This window comes from Chanodichthys erythropterus, chromosome 16 (assembly GCF_024489055.1).
Source record: "Chanodichthys erythropterus isolate Z2021 chromosome 16, ASM2448905v1, whole genome shotgun sequence".
Lineage (NCBI taxonomy): Eukaryota > Metazoa > Chordata > Actinopteri > Cypriniformes > Xenocyprididae > Chanodichthys > Chanodichthys erythropterus.
Window position 1 is genome coordinate 28615499 of NC_090236.1, and position 27888 is coordinate 28643386.

General features: G+C 35.2%; 2 protein-coding genes across 6 annotated transcripts; both read left to right on the top strand.

Moving 5' to 3' along the window:
* The first annotated feature begins 979 nt into the window (after window positions 1-979).
* ttpa (tocopherol (alpha) transfer protein) lies at window positions 980-7124 on the top strand. 3 transcript variants are annotated; one of them, XM_067362940.1, is made up of 5 exons: window positions 980-1281; window positions 5020-5173; window positions 5279-5476; window positions 5671-5781; window positions 5868-7124. In XM_067362940.1, the coding sequence occupies exons 1-5, from the start codon at window positions 1087-1089 to the stop codon at window positions 5966-5968; spliced, it is 759 nt and encodes a 252-aa protein (XP_067219041.1). In that variant the 5' UTR covers window positions 980-1086; the 3' UTR covers window positions 5969-7124. The 3 variants fall into 3 exon arrangements, with proteins under 3 accessions (XP_067219041.1, XP_067219039.1, XP_067219040.1); XM_067362939.1 differs by having other exon boundaries at window positions 981-1281; window positions 5279-5472; XM_067362938.1 differs by having other exon boundaries at window positions 5020-5472.
* A 2864-nt stretch (window positions 7125-9988) lies between these two features.
* On the top strand, window positions 9989-27881 carry asph (aspartate beta-hydroxylase). 3 transcript variants are annotated; one of them, XM_067363343.1, is made up of 10 exons: window positions 9989-10167; window positions 14844-14999; window positions 15110-15154; window positions 16057-16125; window positions 22214-22282; window positions 22760-22828; window positions 23056-24168; window positions 24388-24423; window positions 24576-24620; window positions 25754-27881. In XM_067363343.1, the coding sequence occupies exons 1-10, from the start codon at window positions 10131-10133 to the stop codon at window positions 25759-25761; spliced, it is 1647 nt and encodes a 548-aa protein (XP_067219444.1). In that variant the 5' UTR covers window positions 9989-10130; the 3' UTR covers window positions 25762-27881. The 3 variants fall into 3 exon arrangements, with proteins under 3 accessions (XP_067219444.1, XP_067219443.1, XP_067219442.1); XM_067363342.1 differs by lacking the exon at window positions 15110-15154 and having other exon boundaries at window positions 9994-10167; window positions 23050-24168; XM_067363341.1 differs by lacking the exons at window positions 9989-10167; window positions 15110-15154 and adding an exon at window positions 13778-13912 and having other exon boundaries at window positions 23050-24168.
* Window positions 27882-27888: the final 7 nt, after the last annotated feature.

A 27888-nucleotide genomic window follows, 5' to 3' on the forward strand; every position in this document is an offset into this window, starting at 1 on the left:
TTTAAATAATTTATAGCTTTCACATGATTTTATATCATTATATCATTTTATTCATTGGTTTGTTATATACATATTGTATTTTTGTGTTATTACTGTATTATGTTTACATTATCTCTTCAGTTAAAAACGTTATTGTCCCATATAGTGGACATCTGAGATTTAGATCTTGTTTTTCATGCCCTAAAAAAAAAAAAATATGTATAAAAGGGTTAAATGTACAATTGGGGGAAAGTTGTAAAATAATTCAAATTGCTGTGTAAAGTTGATAGTTCACCCAAAAATGAAAATCCTGTCATCACTTACTCACCCACAAGTTGTTCCAAACATATATGAACGTCTTTCTTCTGCTGAACACAACAGAAGATATTTTAAAGAATGTCTGTAACCTGACAGTTGATTGGCATCTCAACAAGATATTTTGAAGAATACAGGTAACCAAACAGTTGATGGGATCCATTGACTTCCATTGCATGGGAAAACAATGGAAGTCAATGGATCCCATCAACTGTTTGGTTACCTGTATTCTTCAAAATATCTTGTTTTGTGTCCAGCAGAAGAAGTTTGGAACAACTTGAGGGTAAGAGATGACAGAATTTTCATTTTTGTGTAAACTATCCCTTTAATTAAACTGATTGATTTTTTTAATTGATATTTTCTACATTAAAGTTAATTAACTTTAGCTTTTTGTTTTAGTTTATTATTTGGTTTCAAGTTCAATTTACTTTTTCATAGTGGTGGTGGAAATTAACAGCAATATTATTGATTATTATGATTAATATGATTAATTTCACACTCCCGTTGACTTCCTCTTAAAAATCTGGATGAATTATATGGATTATATACAGAAGTCGTCAACAGTTTATCTCAGTTTTGAACAAGGCGTGGTTCTTGTCTGTTTATTGGACGAGAAAGAATGAATTCAGTCTTCAAAGTTGGCTCGGTTAATGTTTGACGAAACTTGACATGTACAAAGGTGAAAAAACATTGGGCTATAGTTCTCATTGGGATGTGAGGGGCTCGTTCCCTGCCCCCTTTTACGTGAGACCGCTGCTCTGAGAAAATGACACTCGATCGGCTCGCGCAACTATGAAGTCTGAAGAAGTTGACAACATCGAAGAATTAAATAATTTACCTGTCGATTCTGTTCGGATTGCGCCTTATTTGTCAGAACTGAAGCAAAAAGCAGAAGCAGAAAGAAGTATTCGACATTTGGATTTGTCGAAAACATTCTTGATACGGTTTTTGCAGGCGAGAGACTTTGATGTGGCACTGGCGTTCAAGGTTTGGGACCCTGCTTCACCTAAACTTTGCCTGAACTCAAATGATATTAATGTGTAAACATGCGCGTGCTTTCTGTTGTGATAGTAACACCGTTGGTGATACGTGATTTGATTAGCGATAACATTTACGGGCTCAAATGACACTCACACCTCACACATGTTTGTTTACACCTCACACATGTTTACAGGAGCGTAGTCATCATTTTCAGAATATAGGGGGACAGAAATGTCTGTAATAGGCTACCAGTTTTTTTCTGACCTCCTTTGGTTTTATTTTCCTTCTCTCTCTTTTAACTGGCTAAGTTCATCAAATACACGGCTGAACAATAACCAATCATTTCGTATTCTATAATATTATTTTCCTATATTGTCTAATGATAATTTTGTGATTTATGTAGCCTAGCCTACACTCACTTGTGCATTAAGTAAAAAAAAAAAATAAATTATCACAGAAAATATATTTTATAGCTTCTGTACTGTATTTAAGGCTATGTCTATTAGAATTGCGTTATTCATATACTTTATTATTATGAAAATATGGCTTGAATAACATGATTGTGTGTGCCGCAATCGTGTCTTTATTGTCTTCATGTTTCATCAGTCACGTTTCTGTTTTTTATTCAAAGATAGCTGCATGGGACGCCTTTGTCCATATAAGGGATTTCCCAGAACGTCATAAGTTATTACTTTATGAGTCCGTTTTGGACTTTGTGCGAGGGAGCGCCCTCTGCCTTCGAGTATGAATGAAACATACATTACAACATGAGTGTGTTTAGCGCTCCAATAATGTTTACATCGCCTTGAATAAGAATAAAATGTGAGGCAATGCCAACTTTCACAAATTCACGTCCATTCTCACATTGACACTATGAAAAACATCCTGGAGAAAAGAGGACACGGACAATGCGCTGACAGACAAGACAGAGCAAGTTACATTTGATATGAAACAAAGTCTCATCTTTCAAATTTTATAAGTTTAATTACGAAATTCAAACAATAGATACCGTTTTGGAGCTCTTAATGTGGCGTGACTGATCGCGCTTCAGTTCAAGCGGCATGTTGACCGATCATCACTTTACTACTAGTTAAAGGCACAATATGTTCAGGATTCAAATATCCAAAAACCACTAGAACAATGTTATATATTTTGTTGAATTGTGTACTTGCATTATCCCAGATGTTTCCAAAAATGTTTAAATCCAGAGAAATAAGCAATTTTACCCAGGACACAGACCGTGTCTGTGCGTTGCCTATCAATGATGTCATACCATTTTTTTTTTTTTTTTAAATTGCATTGCATAAATACAACTGAGAGTACAATTGCGCATTACAAAATCAGGAAAATGTCATACAGATGACACAATGAGACCGTTTTAAGTGCTTTTGAGTTGCTGGATGTAAAAAGAGTGTCCATGTAGGATTTAAGTTCCTTATAAAAAATAAAAAAGTAAGGCTTAGCACCCTGAAATTTACATTTATGTAAGAAATATTTAGCTAGAAAAATAAACAAATTTATCAAAAAATATTGGTCCTTCACATCTTTATCAAAGTTTTGCAGACCAAATAAAACATCTATGTATATTAAAGAAATTTGTGATAATTTGTGATAATTTGTGATATTTGTGATAATCGTACCATTCAGCTCTCTAAGATTCAGCTCTCAAACTTGCCGTCATCAAGCTACGCCTTTGTTTTGAATAGGCTTCTAGCGACCTCTTACTTTAAATGATTACATATTGTAGTCTTTAACTGAAGAGATACTGTATTAAACATAATACAGTAATAACACAATAATACTATGTCTATTTAAAATGATATAATCATGTTATGATATAAAATCATGTGAAAGCTATAAAGTATTTAAAACAAAATACCCTCGATTTCCAGTTTTATTTTGTAGAAACCATGGAAACACCAAAGACGCTTTAATATATTATGTTTTATTAGACAGGTGAGCAACTGTTTGGATACATTAATTGACAGAAATCTAATCATGTTATATAGCTTTTCTTACTGTTTAAATTTAATATTCTTAATTTACCCCAGTACCATGTTTTACCATGCCTAATATTGATCTAGCACTAGGCCTATATTACATATTCATTACATTTTACTTATAATACCATTAAAAAAATTATTATTATAAAGTTATTATTATCAGTATTATTATGAACACTGCCTTATATGCAATTGTATACAAATCAGTCATTAATTAACCTTTAATGATAATGTACCAGCTGTCAGGGTTCCCCTGTAAAGTTTATTGACATTGGCTGAGCAAGATTTTTTTCCCTTGTGAACAATTAACATATATTCAAATGATGCAATACTGAAATCGACTGGAATGCGAATCTTGAAATTTGTGTCAGTACCACCCTATCTTCTTAATTCTCACTCCAAGCTGAACTCAAAAGTTGGCAGCTCTGCGTCAGGTCGTAGACTATCTTGTCTCTTTGAACTTAAAGGGATAGTTCACCCAAAAATGAAAATTTGATGTTTATCTGCTTACCCCCAGGGCATCCAAGATGTAGATGACTTTTTTTCTTCAGTCGAACGCAAATTATGATTTTTAACTGCAACCGCTGCCGTCTGTCAGTCAAATAATAGCAGTGATTGGGAACTTGAACAATAAGAGTCGAAAAAACTTCCATAGACAAATCCAAATTAAACCCTGCGGCTCGTGACGACACATTAATGTCCTAAGACACGAAAAGATCGGTTTGTGCGAGAAACCGAACAGTATTTATATAATTTTTACCTCTAATACACCACTATGTCCAACTCTGTTCAGCTTCCGGCTAGTGAGGTCGGATCGCGCTCTGACAACGGAAGTGATGTCTCGCGCTCATTGAAGTATATGGGCGAGACATCACTTCCGTCAACAGAACGTGTTTTTTGACCTCACTAGCAGGAAGCTGAACGAAGTTGGACATAGTGGTGTATTAGAGGTAAAAATGATATAAATAATGTTCGGTTTCTCGCACAAACCGATCGTTTCGTGTCTTAGGGCATTAATGTGTCGTCACGAGCCGCAGGTTTTAATTTTGATTTGTCTAAGCGAGTTTTATTTACTGTTATAGTTGAAGTTCCCATCTACTGCTATTATTTGACTGATAGACGGCAGCGGTTGCAGTTAAAAATCATAATTTGCGTTCGACTGAAGAAAAAAAGTCACCTACATCTTGGATGCACTGGGGGTAAGCAGATAAACATAAAATTTTCATTTTTGGGTGAACTATCCCTTTAAACCTAGATTTATTTGCATTGGCCATGCGTAATGCAATTCCAAGCGTATCATCACTATTTTGGTATTTACAGTTGTTGTTTTGTTTTTTTTAAAGTTTATTATTCTTTATTTATTAGTTATCTTACCTTCTTTTTTAACCATTTATATTGTGTTCATATACACCAGTTCATTTATGTACTAATGTACATTATAGACTATAGCCTATTTTATATATAGCCCACAAACATACTCAAGTTTAAGTCTAGAAGTGACTATGAGGTTATTTCAGCCATACTGACTTGCTAGGGTGTGGATTTTCAAAAATTGATGTACAGTACACAAATATATATATTGTTTTGTAGCTGAAATTGCATTCAGATGTCAACCCAACCATAATCATAATCAACCATAATCAACCATAATGTAATGAGCAATGCTTCTTTTGTCCTGATAATTTTCTTAAAAGTAAAAAACTTGAGACTAATGCATCATTGATCTTATGTTTTTCAACAGCTGTTGATTAACTATCATAAATGGAGACAAGAATGTCCAGAAATAACAGCTGATCTGCGGCCATCATCCGTTATAGGACTTCTCCGAAACAATTACCATGGAGTTTTGAGAACACGAGATGATGCTGGAAGCCGAGTTTTAATCTATCGGATTGGCAAGTACATACACAAAAAAACATTTATTTATTTATTTATTTTTTTTAATATTTGTTTCTGCCACATAATGGCAAATATCACAAATGCTCAAACACTGTTTTCAGGTCAGTGGAACCCCAAAGAATTCACAGCTTACGAGGTTTTTCGTGTGAGCCTCATTACGTCCGAGTTGATTGTTCGAGAGTGGGAGACTCAAAGAAATGGACTCAAAGTGATTTTTGATCTCCAAGACTGGTGCTTTGCTCATGCCATACAGATAAATCCTTCCTTGGCAAAAAAGATATCTGCTGTACTCACGGTAGGTGTGTCCATTTAAACATTTTCACTACGCAATATAATTTAGTGAAGAAATTATCAATGAAATATCTGGAGACCCATATATAGTTTCTTCTCCTCTTATAGGAAGCTTTTTAATATTAATTTAAAAAATGGAAAAAAATATATGAATATATTGTCTCATGAGTCCAACAAATAATAAATCAAATCTCTTTTGCAGGATTCCTTTCCTTTGAAAGTACGCGGCATCCATTTGATAAACGAGCCCATTTTTTTTCGTCCCGTCTTTGCCATGATCCGCCCATTTCTTCCAGACAAAATCAAACAACGGGTTAGTAACTAATAAGTGGGCTACATGTATATGAGATTTTAAGAGAATTTGTTTTAATCAGTTAAAGGTGATGCTTTTTCTTATAGATTCATATGCATGGCTGTTCATATGTCCGAAGTCTCAGCAGTTACTTTCCGAAGGCTATCCTCCCTCCTATTTACGGAGGAACGGGACCCAGCATAGATGAAGTGTGTCAAGAGTGGACTGAGTTCATCATGCAGTCTGAAGACTATCTCTATAGGCTCTCTATACACTTAGGTGGAGGAGATGCTTCTCAATCATCCACCTATGACTGATTAAAATGAAGATACTCTTTGTGTTCTGCTGTGGCAGGTTACATACTTTCTATGAAATTAAGGATAATGTGCTGACATAAATTGTAAGGCATATTAGTGTAAACTTTTACTAAATAAGATTTTTTCCTTTACTTTTTTCCTTCCAGACTGGAAAAAATTGACATTCCCAGTTGTCACATTTAGATAATGTGATTTTATTGAATTCTATATCTCACAGATATCCATTGCTAGTAATTGTTATACCTCTGAATATACAATATAGCATTAGATATCAGATGTTTGTTACTTTTAGATGAAGAATTTCGTAGTCACTTTAAAATAACACAACTATTGTAAAATGTTGTATGTATCTGAAAAATCAAAGTGCCTTTGTTACTTTTACTTGTGAATTGTCATTTTTTTTTATTGTATTATTTTCTTAACAATTGACATAACTCAGGATGTTACATAAGTCTCTGTGTTTCTGGAAGTTACATATCAAGTTAAAATGAATTGTTTCATTATAATACAGCTCTTAAAAGTCAAATGATCTGTAAACTGCAGCGTTCAGTAACCTTTGCTGTATTTTATTTAGTCACTCTTAGTGCGATTATAAAGAGGCACTTTGGTCTATTGCCTTTTGCTCTGACTCTTAAAACAAATATAACCAGAGTCTAATGACCTTACTGGAGCACTTCATGTTTACAGATTTCCTTAAATGTGATTTTCTGAAACCATGTATATACCTCTTGTTCTGTTTGTTGCACCTTTTCTGTCAGACAGTGCTAATCTAATGACAGAAGAAAATCACTGTTTTACATTAGTGGCTCATTATTTAATTGTGTTGTCATCACTTGTTATCCAAATACAATTGTTTTTTTTTTTTCAACTTTAATGTACATTACCATAATTATAGAAAAGATCCACACAGACACATTAATAAACTGTTAATACACAATTTGCAACTCAAATAAACGTGGAAACTGGACAATCGCAAAGGTCATTGTGTGAAGAAGTTTCCAACTGATTTTTGCAATCTTCAGTATTAAGCTACCAAATAAAATTGCTCCGGGCTGTGTACTACATTCCTGTCAAATTCATATTATCTTCCATTATCTTGCCTGTCGATTTAGATTGTAAGATTTAACAGTAACAATAAGAAGATCACTAAGAAATCAATAAAACCATAGTGTTCTAGTCTAGCAATGGTTAGGGACATAAAAATTGAAGGTCTCCAGGGGGATAAGATAACAATCCCTCCCTATCACCATGGTGTTATTGTGTAAGGGCTGTAATGCCGTATTGATCCAGGGGGACAACTGGTGTACTAGAAGCTATTTTCAAAGGGAAAAACATCAACAAGCTGCAACAAACTTATAATGTTATTCTTTGCACAACATATGTGAGGTACTTTCAAATGTGTACCTATCTAAAACAATAATTTGCATTTTTTTTATTGTATTAATTCTGTGTATATTATCCACCAAATCACACTTGGTAATGACACAACATTATACCTCAGTTCTGTCATATACTAATAAAACTATATTTTTAGACAACTATCCCATGCCCTCTGCTGGTAAAAATACATAATACATAATGTTGTACATGTCATAGGGCCAACCTCCAATTGTTCTGTGATTTTATGTCATACTACCAAATAAGTAATATCCAAAGCACTACTATGAAACATTATGTGGTAACAACAACCACTTCAGAATGGATAGGCAGAAGTATCCTGAAGATCTGTGGTGTGAATTAAGTAAATTACACTTTTTCACACATGCCAAATGGTGGGAAATGCTCAGATGGTTCCCATACCTCTTTTTTCCTAGCATGTATCTCAACATCTTTTTCACACATGCCAAATGGTGGGAAAGGCCCAAATGCTTCCAATACCTCTTTTATCCTAGCATGTATCTCAACATCTTGTGCACACAGCAAGAGTATTGTAGTATTGACATATATATATCTAATTACCATCTGACATTTTCTTCTAAAATGAGCATTTTTATCAAGCTCATGTGTTTATGTTCAGTTATTTCACTTTAATGGCAATGAAAAGGACGTATAAATTGCCATTAAAGTGAAATTACTGAACCTAAACATATGAGCTTGATAAAAATGCTCATTTTAGAAGAAAATTTCAGATGGTACTTAGAGGCTTTTGCATCTGAAGTCGTCATATATATGTATATATATATATATATATATATATATATATATATATATATATATATACATTTTTTTAGTCAATGCTCCAACTTCAAATTATATATATATATATATATATATATATATATATATATATATATATATATAAAGGCAAGACCAGATCAGCACTCAAATTCACCATTACTGCCTGAGAAATGTCTTATTTTTAATCAATAAATACAATTATAATAAGACACTATATAGAGCTGTTAACAATTAAATTAAATTATTATCAACAGAATTCATCGTTGCACTGCAGAAGCGGCACAGAATGTTTTGTTTATTGAACATTTATATAAAATCGAAAACAGCTCTCATGCTCGTATTGCTTTTTAATAATTATATATTATGTTGTAATATAAGATCTCATACAAGTACATTTTTGCAACAATATTTTGAATTTTGTGGGCATTTGTATTAATCACTCATTAATTTCTGACTCGGCACAACAATATAAATAAATCAAATTAGAAATAAGTTATTTATTGCATCTGAAGCAAGAAGTTTTACATACAATCACATTAATGATGTTAACAAATCAGACAATGCACTGGTAATTTGGTGATATCCTCTCAATTGTGGTCTTGAAATAAAATACAGAGTCCTCATAGTCTGAGACCAAGACAAGACCGAGTACAAATTTATTTAAGACCAAGACCGGTCTCGAGTACTACAACACTAAGTGTTTCATTACTTAAGTGTTAATGGATGTTTGAAAGGATAAAAAATAGCTTTTGCATCTACATTGATTTAATTAAGTCAAAGTTCTTTCCAATCTTTCAGTTACCATGATTGACATGAATATGTAGTATGGCAGCATTGTTTGAGAGGTTAGAAAAAATGAGATCTGCTAAACAAGCACAGGTCTCGACAGGTGAAAAGAAAAAAATGATAAATGGTACTTCATTCTTTGAGTGATTACAACACTTACAATTAAACATCCTATGTTTCGATCTTAAATTTCAGCATAAGTAATCAGAAAAAAAAAACATTAATTTTTAGGTTTTTCTATATGAATACGAAGTCAGTGTTTAACAGAATTATAGTTTCAACAAGTTTTAACTTCGTGTGAGTAAAGTTACACACTAGTGCTACTAAATCTTAGGATGAGGTGGACAAAGGGGGTGGGGCGCAACAATAGGACAATTTGTTCCAAGAAAAAAGAACAAAGTTTTCGTTGTTAATTTCACCCCCTCACAATATATAACACTATTAGGTCAAACACGGTTCAATTATTCAGTTAGTTTAATAACTAAATTATCGTATTTTACTTTGTTTTCTGCAGCGTGTGCTTCTTACTACAGGCTACGTTTAAAAGTAAACTGGAGGCAGAACAGACCTCTCTTTCCAGAGTCCAGACTGAACTAATTTAGCAAATAACAACCTAGTCTAGGACTATATAGGTCATACATCACACGAAGACATCATCCGACCGTTATACTCAACGATAATTATATAATGTTGCGAATTGTTTTGAATTCACAGCACTGTATGTAAACAGATATGGATTAGATCTCGCGATAAGTGCGACCTTCCATCTTGCCACGTTCCAGTGCTGGTAGAAAAAAACAGAGAAGAACTGGGCGGTCTTACCTCGCAGGTATCCACACGATTGAATAAGTCATCGACCTCTGTTCGGCGATTGGATGACATTTTCATTTTCCCCGCCCACAGCGGCTTTGTCTGAACAGCATTGGTCGAACGCCCAGTCACTCAAAAGGGGGATGGGTTGCTATGGGCCTGAGTGTATGAAGGCATAGGGATTTGATTTTGCAGGGCATCAGTACCAGAACTGAGACTAGAATTACAGTCTGTTCGCTTTGTACAGAATAAGAAAACGTCGAAGAACTACCATTTGCAATGGCTAAGAAAAATACAAAAGGACCAGTTAAAAAAGGTATGTGTGTTTACGTTTGTTGTCGTCAAAAATACGTATATTTCTGCGAAGGCCAGGCCTGAAAGTTAATCAGGCGGCAAGATTGATTTTGTTTATCTAATTTAACATGCCTTCAGTAGGGATTATCAACCACAAAGAGACTACAAAAAGACATATACCCAGTGCATTGTGTCGACTACAGTCGTGCTATATAAACTACATTAGTTGTGCTGCACAGTAATAGTTCATTAATCGTCGCTACAATCTGAGCAAGTTATTGTAGGGTGGATAAAATCTCCCAACCCGATCATGTCTGTGCGTTTGGAAAATGGGAAGGAGTGTTTGCAGAACTTCTGCAAGCTTTTGGTCTCATTTGCACGAGTCCCGAACGGCCTAGTTTACTGTGCTGTTTTGTTAATCCCAACAGCAGCAAATGGCCTATATTTTCAGATAAATATTTGGTCTTCGTTGGAGTCAGAGTTGCGAACTCTTAAATGCTCACGTGTCAATATTGGGAGAGCGTGGGAGGGGTTACACGTGGACTCTAGGGTCCCATGTCCCCACACACTGTAATTAAAAAAAGTCTGCCACACTGCAGGACCCCACTGCTGCTGCTTAACAATGTCCGGGTGTTTGGTTTAGCTATCTAGCCGCTGTTATTGACTTTAGTAACTGCGTGGTTACGTAAGAGTGGTAGATAAACTATTGGACTTTTGAAGGTATATGAACTCCAACAGTGAAGTGTTATACACGTGTGTATAGATTCGCCATATAGACTGACTTCAAAGTTTAATTTTAACGAAAAACTATGTAAAATGTTACGTAAAAACCTAATAATGCATAGTTTCTTCACCATATACGATAAAGATATACATTTACAGGACAATACATGCAGTTATACTGTAGAATTGTTATCAGCCATGAACATTTTCAGTTATATTACATTTTAGTAGCTAATATGTTTTGCATTATTTGGTGTTTTGGGAATTACCCTGTTTCCCTGGGTCACTGTGCACATTTTATTTGTGTTTTTAGCTACTGTTCACAGTAAAGTAAGTTTTGGTCATGAAAAAATGTTCATCATGTGGCCTTCTCTTTTTACAATCTACTTTATAATGGTGGTTGGTTATCTATCTCTATATTTTAAAGGGTTAGTTCACCCAAAAATGAAAATAATGTCATTTATTACTCACTCTCATGGCGTTCCACACCCATAAGACCTTCGTTAATCTTTGGAACACAAATTAACAGATTTTTGTTGAAATCCGATGGCTCAGTGAGGCCTGCATAGCCAGCAATGACATTTCCTCTCTCAAGATCCATTAATGTACTAAAAACGTACTTAAATCAGTGATGTACATGTGAGTACAGTGGTTCAATATTGACGAGAATATTTTTAGTGCGCCAAAAAACCAAAATAACGACTTATTTAGTGATTGCCGATTTCAAAACACTGCTTCATGAAGCTTCGGAGCATTATGAATCTTTTGTGTCGAATCATGATTCGGATCACATGTCAAACTGCTGAAATCACGTGACTTTGGCGCTCCGAACCGCTGATTTGACACGCTGATTCATAATGCTCCGAAGCTTTCTGAAGCAGTGTTTTGTAGGCCTCACTGAGCCATCGGATTTCAACAAAAATATCTTAATTTGCATTCTGAAGATGAACGAAGGTCTTATGGGTGTGTGAGTAATAAATTACATTATTTTCATGTTTGGGTGAACTAACCCTTTAAGCTAATCAAGCCGATCAAGTAGGTTGATTTATCATTTGTAAAAAGATGCTGAAAAAAAAAAAAAGGCATACAATGATACCTGAATCTTTTCTCATCATGTTTTTTTTTTACAACATGTCTTTTATTTAAAATGTTGGTGTCACTGAGCAGCTATGAAAACTGTAAAATATAGTTTTTCTTCATCCATTATGGAAAAAAATTCCTGTAATGATATTTATCTAGACTAGAGCCACACCCAATTTAAATGCTGCATTTATACAAAGTTAACTAACAAAAGTTAGATTGTTGCATTGCTTTGCAAAGTGGTGCAATGCCCTCTTTTATCAAATGTCAAAATCATTCATTTCAGGGATCTTTTCAGCTGCACAGAATAACTTGCAGAGTTCCAAAGAAATGGTAAAGAAATGACAGTCCGTCATGATGTGCTTGCCCTTTTTTTTTACTTCATTGATTCCAAGGTTATGTTCAAATAACCTTGCATGTGTTTTTTTTCAAGGGCATTTAATCCAATACAATTGTCATATATGGTTTGTGCAGTAAATATTTTATTTGCTTTTAATAAATGCAGTGCTGTGCTCACAATGTTCAATTTTCTGTCATGCACAGATTGAAGAATGCATTTGTGTGTAATTTAACATAATTTAACACTGTTCAGTCCTGATATTCTTATGAATGACAATAATATTCAAATATTAAATGCTTTATGGCATACAAAATAGTCTCATAATTTAATTTAATGTCTTGAATAATCTTACATTTAAACTCCTGTTATGACATCAGACAACCCACTAAACTTTTAAACCAGTGTATGATCGATTATGTTAAAGAAGTGGAAGTTTGCTGGTCATTCAAGATTCCAATTGGGTTATGTATGCTGATAAGATCACATAAGGGGTTAATGTCCAGGGTTTGTTCCTGTGACCAGGCACAAACTGCTTGCTTTAAGCAGTAGGGTGTGTAGGTACGACTGAAGAAAAGGTATTCAAAGGCACATGTCCCAATACAGTCTTATGTAAGCTGGAAAATGAACATTTTGTACCACAAAGGCATAGTCGAAGCAACGGCAAAAACTGTACCAAGTTAGAAAAATTAGTTTGAAGCGCTGTTTTTCTGGTTTACATGGGGGAGGAGAAGATGTTGATTAGGACACAATTGGCAGCCATTTGACTATCTGTAGATTTAGAGACGAGTTGAGCATGTGTGTCTTTAGGGGTGTGTCTTGTTATTTCCAAACGTTGCATGCAACTTTGATCTATCTGAAAGATTCAAATGTAGTTTTTACTATTAAAACTTAAAGCTTTGGGGTTTTGGTTTGTACACTGCTGTTCAAAAGCTTGGGGTCATTAAGATTAAGATTTAGCGTAAATAGATACAGGATTATTTAGGTACGTTATGGCAGTTTTACTGACTAATAATCTTTTGATGGTAGTTATTCTGTTCCAGCTGCATGACTGTTTTGTTTTTGACAAATCTAAGCAGAAGCCACCATTAACATGTTTATTATTTCATCAAGAAACTCGAGAGACCGGTCCTTGTATGGAAAATAAATAGCTCTGTGGCAGGAGAGTCACTGTGAGTTTGCCAAGATTTACATGCTCTGCCTGGAGGCTTTAAAAAGCTTTCCAAAGTTTAATTTGCATGTTATTAAAACGCATGTTAAAGCATTGTAACCTCCACTCTGTGCTGCTCTTTTAAGTATAGTAATTTGGATGACCAATCAGCCATTTCTGCTTTCATATGTGATGTGACAAAGAACAGCAGGATGAAGTGGGATGTGCCTCTACCCTTTCCTATGAGTGCTTGAGATTTTCTGGCTTTCAAACGGACTGTTCTAAAAATAATCCATTTGCTGGTCGAGTTCCATTTTAAGTTCCGGCTCAATTCACCAAGAACAAAAAGACAGGAGACCTGCTGTTGTACAGGGGTTCGGGGTAGGATTGGGGTGAAAGACGCTCTCTTCTTCCCCATTTTACCTGGAGGGATGGGGGAGCCGAATGCAGAGGTCAAGGTGGTGAACGAAGAAACCGGTATTCGTATTTGGAATACGCTTTTATGACTAGAGATGACATTTAATGAATCACTGGAGTGTGAGAGGAAACCCCTAATATTTGAAAATTAATTTATTCATAATGCTTGATTTTTAGTTTAATTTGTGTATTGTGCAAATGAGCAGTACAAATTTAAATTTATTTATTTATTTATTTGGAGATTGCTGGCGTGCTATGAAATGCTTTGTTATAACGTTTTCTCAGTGTGTGTGTGTATATATATATATATATATATATATATATATATATATATATATATATATATATATATATATATATATATATATATATTAGTCAGTATATATAACACCTGTACAAAATGTAGAAAAGGAGACTTTCTTTGTTTTAACACTTTAGTGTTGTTATTACAGTCTGTTACTAACGTTTGTAGTGTGCATGAACAAATGTGTGGTTTGACCTAGCAGAACGTAGCGGACAAAACACCTGTTCATTCTTCCCACTAGAGCTCTGAATGCAGATGTATTTATACCACAGCTCCGTGAGGAGTGTTAACAGACCTCAGAATAACTGCACTCTTTTAGACTTTTGTCACCTTGTGATTACTATAGATTTCAAATGGAAAACATCTTTAAGGGAATTTCCTTTCACCTGAATCCGATATCCCTTGAATCTTATACATGCTTTTAAATATAGAAGGATTATTAATGAGATTTTCAGCTTCAAAGCTAATATTACATACATTTTCTATCAACTAGTGACTTTGAGTGAAAATGCTTTTGCGTACAGTAATACTAAAGGACTAATCTTGCTTTTAAAGGCATGTGTTCCTCATTCGTACGTGTAGAGGGTTTTGCTGTGCTGCACTGAATTTGTTTAATGAATTAATTGGTCCTTTACTTTTTATTTCATTTTTTGACATTGTGTATAATCATCCTTTTTTGTCCTTCAGAGGCCAAGCCACAGCTGGCGCATAAGAATGGGAAGAAGGCAGAGGTTGGAGGAGGAACCTCGTTCTTCACCTGGTTCATGGTTTTGGCTCTCCTGGGTGTCTGGACCTCAGTAGCTGTGGTGTATTTTGACCTTGTTGACTATCAAGGTGTCATTGGTGAGTCTTTGTTTTCTCTCTTTTTCGAGACATTGCGTTTATCTTGACTGTATACTACATGTATGTTGTATGTAATTTTTTTTGTATATCTGGCCTTAATTTGCATGCAGCCAAAGCAAAGGACTTTCGCTATAATCTTTCAGAGGTATTGCAAGGTATGACATCTGAACCAGTGATTTATCACCAGTAAATCACCACCATAAACCTTCTTCAATTACAAATTAGGGAAAAGTGAAAGTGTCATTTAATTTGTAGTTCTTTTTTTAGTAGTTTTCATAATTAAAACATATAATATATAAATGTATATGTCTATAAATGTACACTTCTGTTAAAATGTTTGGGGGTCAGTGAGATTTTTTTTTCTTAAAGAAATTAAATTTTTTTTTTGTTTTCAGCAAGGGTGCATTAAATTGATTAAAAGTGGCAGTATACTTTTTAACTTAAAAATGTATTAAAAATATTTACTAGCACAACTGTTTTCAACATTTATAATAAAATGTTTATTGAGCAGCAAATCTGCATATTAGAATGATTTCTGTAGGATCATGTGACAGACAGACTGGAGTAATGATGCTAAAAAAATCTAGCTTTCTCATCACAGGAATCGGTTACATTTTAAAATCTATTAAAGAAAACCGTTATTTTTAAATTGTATTACTTTTACAGTATTTCTCTTTTTACTGTTTAATCAAATAAATGCAGCCTTGCTAAGAGACACTTTTAAAAATATACAAAAAAAAAAAAAAATGACCCCAAGCTTTTGAACGATAGTGTATAAGTTTTGAATGTATTTTATAATAAATGCTAATGGTAAGGAATGATGTTACTTAATGACATCCTAAGGAAAGTTGTAATAAAGCAGTTTTCATTGCTACACAATTATTTAAAATAACATTAGGGACATTTCTTAGTACAGGGTCTCTTTTGGGATACTTTAAACTATTTGATAAAAGACAAGTAAAAGCACTATAATAAGACTTCTAGTTTTATATATGGCACAATGAATTACTCGCAATGCATGTCAAATGACTAAATCAGATTCACTTTACTTTACTAGGTAAACTTGTGTCCTATGATGCTGATGGTGATGGGGACTTTGATGTGGAAGACGCTAAAGTACTACTAGGCAAGTGCACTGATTTCAATGAGATTCTTACAAGATTGTTTTGCATGACTGACTTTGGTTCACTTTTGTGCAATGACAAATTAAATCAGACTGATGCATGTGCATGGTACTTTTTCATGCTTTTGTAATCATCATTTTGGAGAATAGGAGATGAGAGATTATTGCCTTACTGCATGAGTTTGTGAATTAGACCAATATTACATTTAAGGGCAACATCAAGTCATAAGGAGAGAAAATAAAGAGATTTATTTTCTCATTTTGCAGGTAGCTTAACTGATTTCACAAGTAACTGAGTCCTACATTCATTAAAAACGGCCTCATTGGTGCTTCTCATGCATGTTCCCTTTCTCCTTTACCTCTTTTTATGCTTTTAATAGCATCTTTACCATCTTTTTTTATAGCACTGAATCCTTATCTACTAAACCTTGCAAACCGAACCACCTCCACCCTCTCTCTGTTTTCTTGCTCTCCCACTGTTCTTTCTTTCCCTCTCTTTCTCTGTTTCCTTATTTTCCCATTTGCGTAGGGCTGACCAAAGATGGCAGCAAAGAAAACTCAGACTCACTTGAGGAAGTCCTCGATATTTTAGCAGAAGAGGGCACTGATTGGTTTCAAGGTTTCTTCACCTTCCTTTATGACGTTATGAGTCCTTTTGAAACGCTAGAGGATGAAGAAACCGAGGCAGCAGCGGAAGATGTTGCTGGCGCGTCACAGACTGAAGGGGTTCAGGGCCAAAAGACATGCGTTATTTTAGGCCTTCAAAACCAATAGTTGTTTTCTACCGCGATTGTGACGGAAGCACTTTATTAGAGGAGGACTTGATTCTGTTCCTAACACTTGAAGAAATATTTTGTTGGGACGATCGCCAACAGTGACTTTGGAACCTGTGAACTCTTGAGAAGATGATGTCATTATGAACATTTACACCTTTGTAAATATTGAACTTGTGTAGTATATGCTTTGTTGCAGCTCTTTTGCAACAGCTATTTTCAACTACTAATATACTACTTACCTTTTGCATATGACCTTATTGCTGAAATCTGAAAATATCACCTTTGCTGCATGCCTCAGTTCCCTTATATCATGAACAATAGTATGTATTTCTATTTGAGCCTTGCAATTTAACATTTAACATTTGTACATTTGAGATCTTCTTGTAATCTGATTATCATTTTTCTTTTTATCTTTAGGCTGTGAATAGTTTATTTTGAGCCATTTTATATTACACAAAGCATTTTGGGATGATTTGCATCCTCAGCAACTCAGTGGAGATTTATCTTTTTGTGTTTTTGTATTTCCTTTAACATTTTTATGGTTCTACTAAATACTGAATAGGCAGTTTTGCGTAACGTTTGTCAGTTGTTGTGTTTCTTTATTATACGGGTTGCCTTTGCTCTCCTTCAAAGCTGTTGAGAATATTGATAGGGTTAGATATAAAGTATGTATATATTCCACCCCTCTTGCAGTATTACCTCAATTAAATTCAGACAGGAATCTTGTAGTATAGCCAATACCAGTGTTTTCCAAACTTTTTCTGCTGGGCCTCCCTTTTGTACATACATGACCTTACTTGCAAAATCCTATAGGATTCATTTGAAACATTGTTATTAATGCAAAACTGCAACTTCTCAACTTAAACAGACTTCTCTTTGTGTTCATGAGGAGAAGTCTCTAACTGGCATCTTAACTTGCTCAGCTTCATACTGTCAGAAGCCAATATTTTGAAGCACGCAACACACTTGGTCTCTCTTCATTACCCACCATTGTATTGGTGAATCCAGGGCAAGATATGCCTCATAAGTTCTTGTCTTGAGGCTGTTTACACTGCATGAGACAAAAAGTGAATGTTACAAATCCATTGGTCCTTTGTGTCAGAAGTTGCACAAGCGCTTTGGAGTACATCAGAAATAGAACGAAGCATCAGTTTACTGTTGGGAATTTGTCACGTCGTGCTGCATCCAGTGTAGACAGCTTCACTGATTATAATCGGTTCTATTTGCTTTTGTTGCGTTGTGATGCTCGCTTCTGGTGTAGACGTTGTTGATGTTAAAATATATTCATCGTCTGCTATACGTTTACATGGCACTGGCAGTCCTTTCACAAACTTGTCTATGCTTGGTACAGAACCATGCATCATTCACTTATATTTACAATCTGCTGACTTTACACCATCTCTTAGCCTTGCCACGCACCACTTTTATAACTCCGAGGCCCCACAGTTTGGGAACCACTGGCCTATGCAGACTTTTTACTGATCTAAACAAGAGATTGCACATGGGTGTCAATTTACTGCATCAGTTGTTCTAGATAAGAACTAGTTCAATAGCCTTGTGTAGGAGGCATCACCTGAACCCCAGAGTACTGTAACCGTCAACAATCAGTTCCTACCTGCCAATCTAAAGCATCTGAAATAGTGTGCCTGATAAGTAATACAGTGATTATATATAGCTTCTGTATTACTAGGTGGGACTTCAGAGGGCTATGAGTGTCAATAACTTAAATAGTACTTAAGCAATAAGTACAACATTTACTGCGTACGCATCAGGATTTCTTTACAAAATGTCTGTTTTTGTGTCTGGAAGTGTATTTTCAGAGAATTAATTGTGTAGAATTAAGTTTAGATTGAGGGATATTGTTAGTTATTGAGTATTTCCTTCATTCTCATTTAAGTAATTATACCTTCAAACACTTCAAGTAAACTTTTAGGGCCAGATTTACTAAACTGGGCAACTTGGAGTGAGAGCGCAATTCCAAAAAAGCACAGATAGGTGTGGGAAGTTCTATGCGTGATCTACTGACAACGTGCAAATTAAAGAACACAGACGCAGTCGGAACGCAATCTACCAAGAGCAGCTCAAGTTTAAGCATCTGGTTTAAGACAGGCTTTTTTGGGGGCGGTAATTAATGGCGCAAATACCAGTAAATTGACTAGCGCAAACCTTAGTCGATCACCTTGCAAGATTCGTTTAAATACTCTCCTCCTATAAATTTTGCATCTGAAATGGAAACTTCCTAGCCTGGATGCCAGCTGAACTTAGCCCCGCCCACAACATTTTGAGGTCGGGGAGTTCGGTCTGGGCTCGATCCATAGAGGAGTAATTATGCCCGAACAGAAACTGTTCGGACCAGTCACATTTGTCAGGGCGATGATTGACAGATTATCACCAGAAACGTAATCAGTCACGTCATCAAAGAGCGCTTGGGTTGAATTAGTTTACAACAATGATGGCTGTTGTTGAAGAACTGAGATGTGTAGATTCCGCCATCGCGTCTGTTATAGAAGATATCGACAGCGCATTAATTGGCAAGTACTCCGTGTATACTTATTCTTTTTACAACACCGGCAAAGATTGTTTACGCTCATCTTCTACTAGTTCCAGCATGTGTGCAGTTGAGTTCTGTTGACAACTATGCGTCGCTCAACATACATCACTTACTCTGTAGCTCTGATTGGCTGTAGGTCTATCCAATTGAGGTCTTTTCTGGATCGGTTGAAATACGCCCCCATAATCAAAGCCCAATGGAGCAGTATCAGACTCATATTCGAACTAGAATTGAGTATGACCACGTCAGGCTAAAAACTTCCTATATTTTTCCTTTTGGTGTTGTTTGGCTTTTTTTATTTGTGTTAATAAGATTACATATTCTCAAATGTTGTACAGATAGCCACTTTTGCAGATTTCGTTTGGGTGATGCACATTGTAAGGTGTTTGACTCTCAATAGCATATGCATACTACTTAAAAAAGATTTTCTTTTCTCTCAGCATTATTTAAAAGTATACATCACCAACCATTACATGAGTCACCATGCGCAGTGTTTTGTAACACAAATGTATAAATAAGGCCTCAAAAGCAGGACTTGCATGATTCAACTGTTTTGAGTAGCAGTCACTGACTTTAATTTGCACTGTCTCATTTGCACTAGATGAAACGTCTAAAGATGTTTCCAGGAGAAAAGGAGGTATTTTGCACACTTGATCTAAGTGCATGCAGCAGACAAGCCTCTAGTGTGGTTTGGGATTTTCTAAGTTTACTTGATCGACTTTTTTTCTGTTTGCATGACTAAGCTGACATCAAATATTTTAAGATGCATAATATTTTTTTTTCTGTTTAACCAAGGTTTCTGTTTAACAATAAGACCTCTTGTAATTGACATTTTATGAGCCTGCATGAACAATGACATTTTCAATGCTACTTGCAAATAATATTAGGGAGCCGTGGACTTGTCATAAACAAATCCTAAATATTTAATCTTGTAAAGTAATGTGTAGAGCAGTGGTCCTCAACTGGGAAGCAAACTTCCAAGGGGGCCACTGAATGACTTTTAATTATGTATAGTAAATTAGGTTTATTTTTATTTCTATATATTTTTAAGAGTATTTATTAAATTATATAAATTATTTAAAATGTAATGTTTTTTTTCCCCTTCATTTTTACAATAACTATTTATTGAAAAACATGCAGTTCTTGAAACTACTGGAATCAAAATAATTAATTTTAATATATCAGGAAGAAAAGTTTGAGAAGCTTTGTCATAATTACAGCAGAAATACTTTAGCCTGTATGGGCAGCCTTTGAATATTGTGTTGGATAATTGGGAGGCCTTCTAATTAAATCAGTTGAGTGTAGAGGTGTAGAACCACTGGTGTTCAGAATATCTTAACATACTAATGAGGGAGTTCTGATGTGAAGTGATTTGCATCTTTCCAACTAATTGCGTTATGACTTGAGGTGTGCGTAGTCTGCGTACTGTTAGAAATTCAGTTACCATGATTACATCATCAAGCAAAGTTTCTCCCCAGAGCTGTCCCATGGCAAAGATGTTGGCTTGAAGCTTAGGGAAGCTCTGAAACAGCAACTCACCATCATCCATGAAAGAGTGGAAGCCAGGAAGATAGCAAAATTGGCATTGGCAGAAGTGAGGAACATCCTAGCCAAAGAGGAGGAAGAGAGGACCTTGAATCGCATCAGAGAGGAATCTGAAGCCAAAGCTTGGGAAAGAGCTGAGGCTCGGCTGAAAGAGGAAGGGGAGAGAATAGAGAAAGAGGATGTGGAAAAGGCCATGGAAAGAATTAGAATGGAGAAGGAGGAAAGAGAGAAATTGGCAGAAAGTGAAGAAACAAAGAAGACTACTAAGGTGGAAAAGGATGAGGTAAAAGAAAAGCCAGAGGTTGAAAAGAAATCCCATGAGAAACCTGTTGATGATTGTGATGTTAAAAAGGTTGAGAAAGATGGAAAAGGCAAAGAATCCAAGAAGGCTGCAGCTAAAAAGAAATTGTAAAGCATTAAACGGCAGATCGTTTTTTCTTTTGTGTACATTGTGTTAACATCTGGCTGAACTTGATCTCAGTCTGTTATGAGCAGTGTTCAGAGATCACCCCTTACAGACTGAAGGCAAGACCTTTTGCCTCTATGAGAGATAATCAGTGATGTTAATCATAACATTGAGATTAATAAGAGCAGAATCAGAACAAGGTGCTATATGCTGATCATCAGGTGGAATTACTTTTATTTCTCAAAGTTTTTGTTTGAGGGTAGGATCTTGGTTTACTCTTACAAAATACTAGTTATAGTGTGGATTTCAACATTGATGTTTTTCTGATTTTGTTCATTTATAATAAATGAAACAAGTTGCATTACTTTACTAAGAGAGAATTCTTGTGTTATCAATAAAATATGAGTCACCTGATTTGATTTTTCGGTGCTTTGAGTGTTTTCTTTTGGGTGTTGATTGATATAAGAAGAACGAACAGTTGCACAGTATTAAAAACGGCAATTTTTTTTTCTCCACAAGAATGCTTGTCTGTCCTTTAATAATATCTATAAATATTCCTTTTTCCTCTCCTGTTTCCCCATTGGACTGTTTTCATATCTCAAACACATACCTTTGTGTCTGTAAAACAAAGGAAAGAAAAAATCTCAATTGCAAAAGTAAACCAAACGTCATCAAATTGTTAATTATGTAAATCATTTTTTGAAAGTGTAAAGGTTGTTTAATGCACTTCATAGATTAGAACAATGTGCTTGTTTTATGTGATTGTATTTTACAAGTGCCTCATGTATACACATCCACATGTAAAATCCTCAGGACTGAAAGATAAGCCCACCATTGAGAACAGTGAATCGGTTAAGACCTCTGCTGAACCTGTGGAAGAAGGTAAAGTAGAATCATACACAAGTTTAATACAATAAATAAGGGTGCAGTGAGAATATATAAGTAGTATATGAAGTAAAGAAAAGATTAATATGAGCATTAAAGCATTTGTTTGACTGCAGGGGAGTTAACTTTGTCTTACATATCATTAAACATTAACGCTGTGTTCATAAGGATGGTGTTGTACATATGCATCATCTGTGTACTATGTAGAAATTATTTTTATGGTCAACTATGAAGACTTTTGTATCTGAAATGCACACCAGTGATATAGTAGTCATGCCACAGACATGCCACAAAAAGCTCATGTGTGACATGAAAGTAAAACCATTGACCTTTTACAAATAGCAGAGATGTATGATTAAACTTGTATGTTTAAATCAGCAAAGTGTTATTGCGCAGCATCTTTTATGACAGATAAAGGCTTTCAATAATAATAATAAAAAAAGCTGAAGTTTAATAGTTTAGTTTCCTGTTTAGCTCCAGAACCTATTGTGGAGGAAGAGATCCACGCCATTAAAGTTGAGGAAGCGGCTCGGCCACCGCCAGGTACAGCTTTTATGATGTCCTTTTAAAGTTACAGTCTGCAATTGTTGCTATTTTCACTCTCAAGGATTATGTATGCATGCATGTGGTGTATGTAGTGTATATACTACAAAAATACCTTTAGAATAACTTTACCTAACAAATGAATTGGATCATATATAAAATATTTTGGCACCTACCAACAGGAGCGTAGTATATTAGATTTTACCATATTTTCCCTGCAGAACCAGAGACTGTGGAGGAAGAGCCAGTTGCTGAGGAAGAACCTCTGGCAGTAGACGAAGAGCCCATTGCTGCAGACGAAGAAGTAGCAGAGGAGGAACCAGAGATTGAAGACGAGCAAGAAGTTCCTGAGGAAGAACCTGAGGTGGTGGAGGAAGTGCCAGAGGTTACAGAGACTGTTCCAGTTGAGGAAGAGGCTTTTGAGGAGGCAGTGGAAGAGCTTGCAACAGAGGAAGAGGTTATACCAGTTGAAGAACCGGTGGAAGAAGCAGTTGAGGAAGAAGCTGCACCAGTGGAAAAAGATTCACCAGTTGAAGAGACAATAGAAGAAGAAGAAGATGCACCAGAGGAGGAGGCAGTAGAAGAAGTAGTTGAAGAGGTTGCATCGGTGGAAGAAGCAATTGAGGAAGTATTGGAGGAAGGGGGTGCACCAGTGGAGGAGGCAATAGAAGTAGTAGAAGAGAATGCACCAGTGGGAGAAACGGTAGAGGAATCTGCACCAGTAGAAGAACCTGTTGAGGAGCTTGTACCGGTAGAAGAAGCTGCAGAGGAGCTTGAGCCAGTAGAAGAAGCTGTAGAGGAGCTTCAACCAGTAGAAGCTGTGGAGGAGCCTGAACCAGTAGAAGAAGCTGCGGAGGAGCTTCAACCAGTAGAAGAAGCTGCGGAGGAGCTTCAACCAGTAGAAGAAGCTGCGGAGGAGCTTCAACCAGTAGAAGAAGCTGTGGAGGAGCTTGAACCAGTAGAAGAAGCTGTGGAGGAGCTTCAACCAGTAGAAGAAGCTGTGGAGGAGCTTCAACCAGTAGAAGAAGCTGTGGAGGAGCCTGAACCAGTAGAAGAAGCTGTGGAGGAGCCTGAACAAGTAGAAGAAGCTGTGGAGGAGCCTGAACAAGTAGAAGAAGCTGTAGAGGAGCTTGTACCGGTAGAAGAAGCAGTAGAGGAACCTGAAATAGCAGAACAAGTGGAAGAAGTAGAAACATCTGAAGAGACGGTCCCTGTAGAAGAAACTGTAACAGAAGAGGAACTTATAGAGGAAACGAATGAGCCAGTTCAGGAAGATGAGGAAGTACAAGACTCCACAGTGGAGGAAACAGAGCTGGAGGAAGAGAATATGGAAGAAGAGGGTACGTTTTCTTGTTTTCACTCAGGTGGCGATTAAGAAATAATACACGTTTTGTATATTAAAAAAGTCCAAGCATGTGGAAGCTAATATTATCTGTTAAAATCAGATACTACAAAATCAAAGACAAAAGAGGAAGTGGACAAATTCATAACATTTACACTGAACAGATGAGCAGTTCTTTATGTTTGCTTTGTTGTGAAACATGCCTCTCTTGTTACAGAGGATGCAGATGCTGAAGAAGAGCAGACTGAGGAAGGTTGGTAATTTTAATATTATGGTTATATAAATGATATAAATAATGGGAAGACTTTCTAATGTGGAAAATCTGTACAGAAATTTGTAGAAACATACATTCTATGATTAATTTCTAAATCATAATTCTTTTCTTTATGCTTTATTTATTAACAGAGGAAATTAGCCACACAGCAGAACAATTTGAAGAAGAGCCCACAGGTAATCAAGATGTATTTTATTTTTTTATATTCCTTTTCCTAATAGTTGAAAAATTAAATCTGATTAAGGGCCATTTCTTTAAGTTTGGCATTTTAATTCTACCCTCTTTACTTGATTTTTATTTTTTTATTTTTTTATAATATAATATAATATAATATAATATAATATAATATAATATAATATAATATAATATAATATAATATAATATAATATAATATAATATAATATAATATAATATAATATAATATAATATAATATAATATAATATAATATAATATGCATGCGAATATTTATGTAGCCTACAGATATGCTGCTCTGTATTCAAGGAAAGTTGCTTAATAGCAAGTTGGTTCACTTGTGGGCCATATTTGAAACGGCTGTTATCTACTTGACAGCTCCTATCTACTTGAATGTAGAAAGAATAAAACTGATGTAACTGTTAGCTGAAATTCAGTAAGAAGTTTCAATAAGAAGTTCAAATCAGGAATATAATTTTACTACACTGTGGAATCAAATTATACATCTTAACGTTTTTTTTTATATGTGGTCTAGTTCATTTTAGACTCAACAAATAGACAATTGACTTTTTTTTTTTTTACATTCAAATTCAGAACTTCCATTCCTAAAGCTGCCATATTTAGGGCCCAAAGCTACTAAGGCGCTTCTATAAATTTGTATAACAAAATAAAGGCATAGAACCGGTTCATTTGTAGTTCACTGACTATATAGTTTATATAATTTGTTCAATAATTTAGTTAATAAAAGACCTTAAGATAAATTCATCTGAACGTATAACATTTTGACTGTTAATCATAACTTTGCTATAAATGCTTTAAGTTAGTATTACATTTGAATGTATATATGAATATATATGTATATATTTCTGTCACAGTATCTATTTTATTCTTATTGTTTAAAATGTTATTCAATAATCTGACTCAACTAACTGGTCAGCCACCGGGCTTGGGCCCGCCATCGCTGCTTGCAGCTATATCGAGAGTTGCAATGCCTCTATCAAAAATGTGTTTTCTCCAGTTCACACATGTACAAGTGGACTGTCTCTGCCTAATACAGTGTCTGCTTCAACTAAAAGTGATAAGTGTATTTAATGTCAATAATTTCATCTTTTACAGAAACATAAAATATTAGGCATTATGTAAGATGCAGAGAGGACCAGCACCACATGGCATTCCACTGGAAGTGTGCAGCTGCCAATTCCCACCATGGAGTAAAAAAAAAAAGAGAATGCTACTATTACCCTTTCATTTTCCTGGATTTTTTTTTTTTTTTTTTTTTTTACACTCAAGCCTTTTTTTTTAATTGATAATGCAGTCTCTTGTGTACAAGTACACATTTATTTGAATGTTTTGTCAACTTTTGTTTGGTGGTTTGACCCCCCCCATCTCCCCCCTCCCCTTTCAAATCCCTATTTTGTAATTACAGACAAAGCTTTTTTTCCCTATCCTCTAACATAGATGTGAAGTAGCCATTTTTTCAAATGATCATGGATGATAGTTTGGTTGTAGTTTCCTATGTGTACAAACACCTTCATGTTGCTTTGTAGCTCAGAGATCTTCACATTCATCAGTCTCTCTCTTCGTTAAATCTGACTATTTGCTTTAATGTGAAGGTACTATGCAAAGCTGCACTGATCTTTTGCTATTTTTACCCTTAGGTTTTGTACTACCAATATGTATTGAGTCTACATTTCCAATGTTGCATATCAAGGACAAGTTTATGCTGGCAGGTTAACCAAGATAATTGCTATGTGAAATGTGTGTGAATGGGCGTGCATGTGCATGTTTGCGTGTCAATTTGAAAATTCATGTTTAACTTCATGCGAAGCAATCATTTGAGCCATTTTCCTCACTAGTATGTTTTCATGGTCTTTTCCTATGTGTGTTTTCAGTGTATGGTCAACATTTAAGTACCTCTGTTGATATTTTCCTCAATACTGTAACTGTTTTGCATTTCTTCATATTTAGGAAATTTCACATTTTTAAATTCAGATGCATAGGTCTGTCCCCAACAAGGATTTTTTTTTATTTATAATGCCTTTTTCAGTAAATCGTGTTTCATAGGCTCATGATTTGACAAGCTCTATTTCAGGCAGACACTCCAGCTGCTGTGCAGTATGCGTATGAGAAACGGTGTTTATTGGGATTGTCATCTTGTGTAATAACTGGTGAAGGATTCCCATATAAATATGGAGCAACCTACAAAATGTTTTATTTTTATAGCAGGGTAAAGATTTTTCCTAGTGCTTTTTGTGGGGCATCACAAGTCGGTATGTGCTAATTAATTTGTCAAATGTAATGCACTGCCTATGTATTGACTTCTCAGTGCATTTATTCTGGCCTTTTCAACTGTTGCAGGCACATCTGTAAGAATACAATATAGAAACAATACAGTTTTGTTGTTCTACATTGAAAAAGGAAAGATGACTGGTATTTTGTCACATTAATATCGCAGCAAGACAATTTGTTTGTATTTACTATTAATGTTGTCATGGTTTTTATTACAACAATGTAGCTTTCACCCTCGATGCAGAGTAAATGATTAAGAAACTGAAAACAGGTATGATCTTTTAAAGGAAACACAATTCTGGCTCCTGAATTGTTTCACTGTGGATTCATTTTTTTTTTTTTTTTTTTCATCATTGTAATGTTGTGTGTTACACTGTGGTTTTACGGGGCCTGCCAGAATAGATGTTGTTTTTGTGCTAGACTTTAGGAAATGCTGCAAATCTCTTCAATGTTTTCATAATAATACAAGTGGCTGCAATGTAGTTTTTAGGGATTTCTTTTTCTACAACACTAGAGGGTGTTTTCGACCCCTAACACTTTTGAAGTCAATGTGAATTTTTAAAGTGGTATTAATTTCTTGTTTAGGATTTTTAAGGATTTCTTTTATTTAGGATTTGACATTTTATAGTCAAATTGAATTAATTCTACAAAAGTGTTAACTTCTCAAAGCCATATGTGAAATGTTGGGGTATAGCAGCCTTTGGTCGTGCTCTAAGGGACAGACACCTCACAACCAGCAATAACACCATTTGTACAGGGGATATTTTTTTAATGAAATCCACATACAAACAGATGGTTACTCAAGGCTTTCTATTCAGAGGTTTACATGAAATCCTGCTGTATAGGCTAACTCATTTTAAGTTATTGAGGCATTGCAATTATAGGGAGTTTTGGGTGACACAAATCTGTAAACAACTGTAAATGTTTTGTTTGAGTGCTGCAATAAAGGTTGGGACAACAAA

What these genes read in the sequence shown, in the direction of transcription:
- ttpa (XM_067362938.1), top strand. Translation starts at nt 1,087, where the DNA reads ATGAAGTCTGAAGAAGTTGACAACATCGAAGAATTAAATAATTTACCT. An exon ending in ATGTGGCACTGGCGTTCAAG is followed by an intron (nt 1,282 to 5,019) that starts GTTTGGGACCCT and finishes GTTTTTCAACAG; the next exon opens with CTGTTGATTAACTATCATAA. An exon ending in AGATATCTGCTGTACTCACG is followed by an intron (nt 5,473 to 5,670) that starts GTAGGTGTGTCC and finishes TCTCTTTTGCAG; the next exon opens with GATTCCTTTCCTTTGAAAGT.
- asph (XM_067363343.1), top strand. Translation starts at nt 10,131, where the DNA reads ATGGCTAAGAAAAATACAAAAGGACCAGTTAAAAAAG. An exon ending in AAAAGGACCAGTTAAAAAAG is followed by an intron (nt 10,168 to 14,843) that starts GTATGTGTGTTT and finishes TTTGTCCTTCAG; the next exon opens with AGGCCAAGCCACAGCTGGCG. An exon ending in TGCTGAACCTGTGGAAGAAG is followed by an intron (nt 22,283 to 22,759) that starts GTAAAGTAGAAT and finishes TTTCCTGTTTAG; the next exon opens with CTCCAGAACCTATTGTGGAG.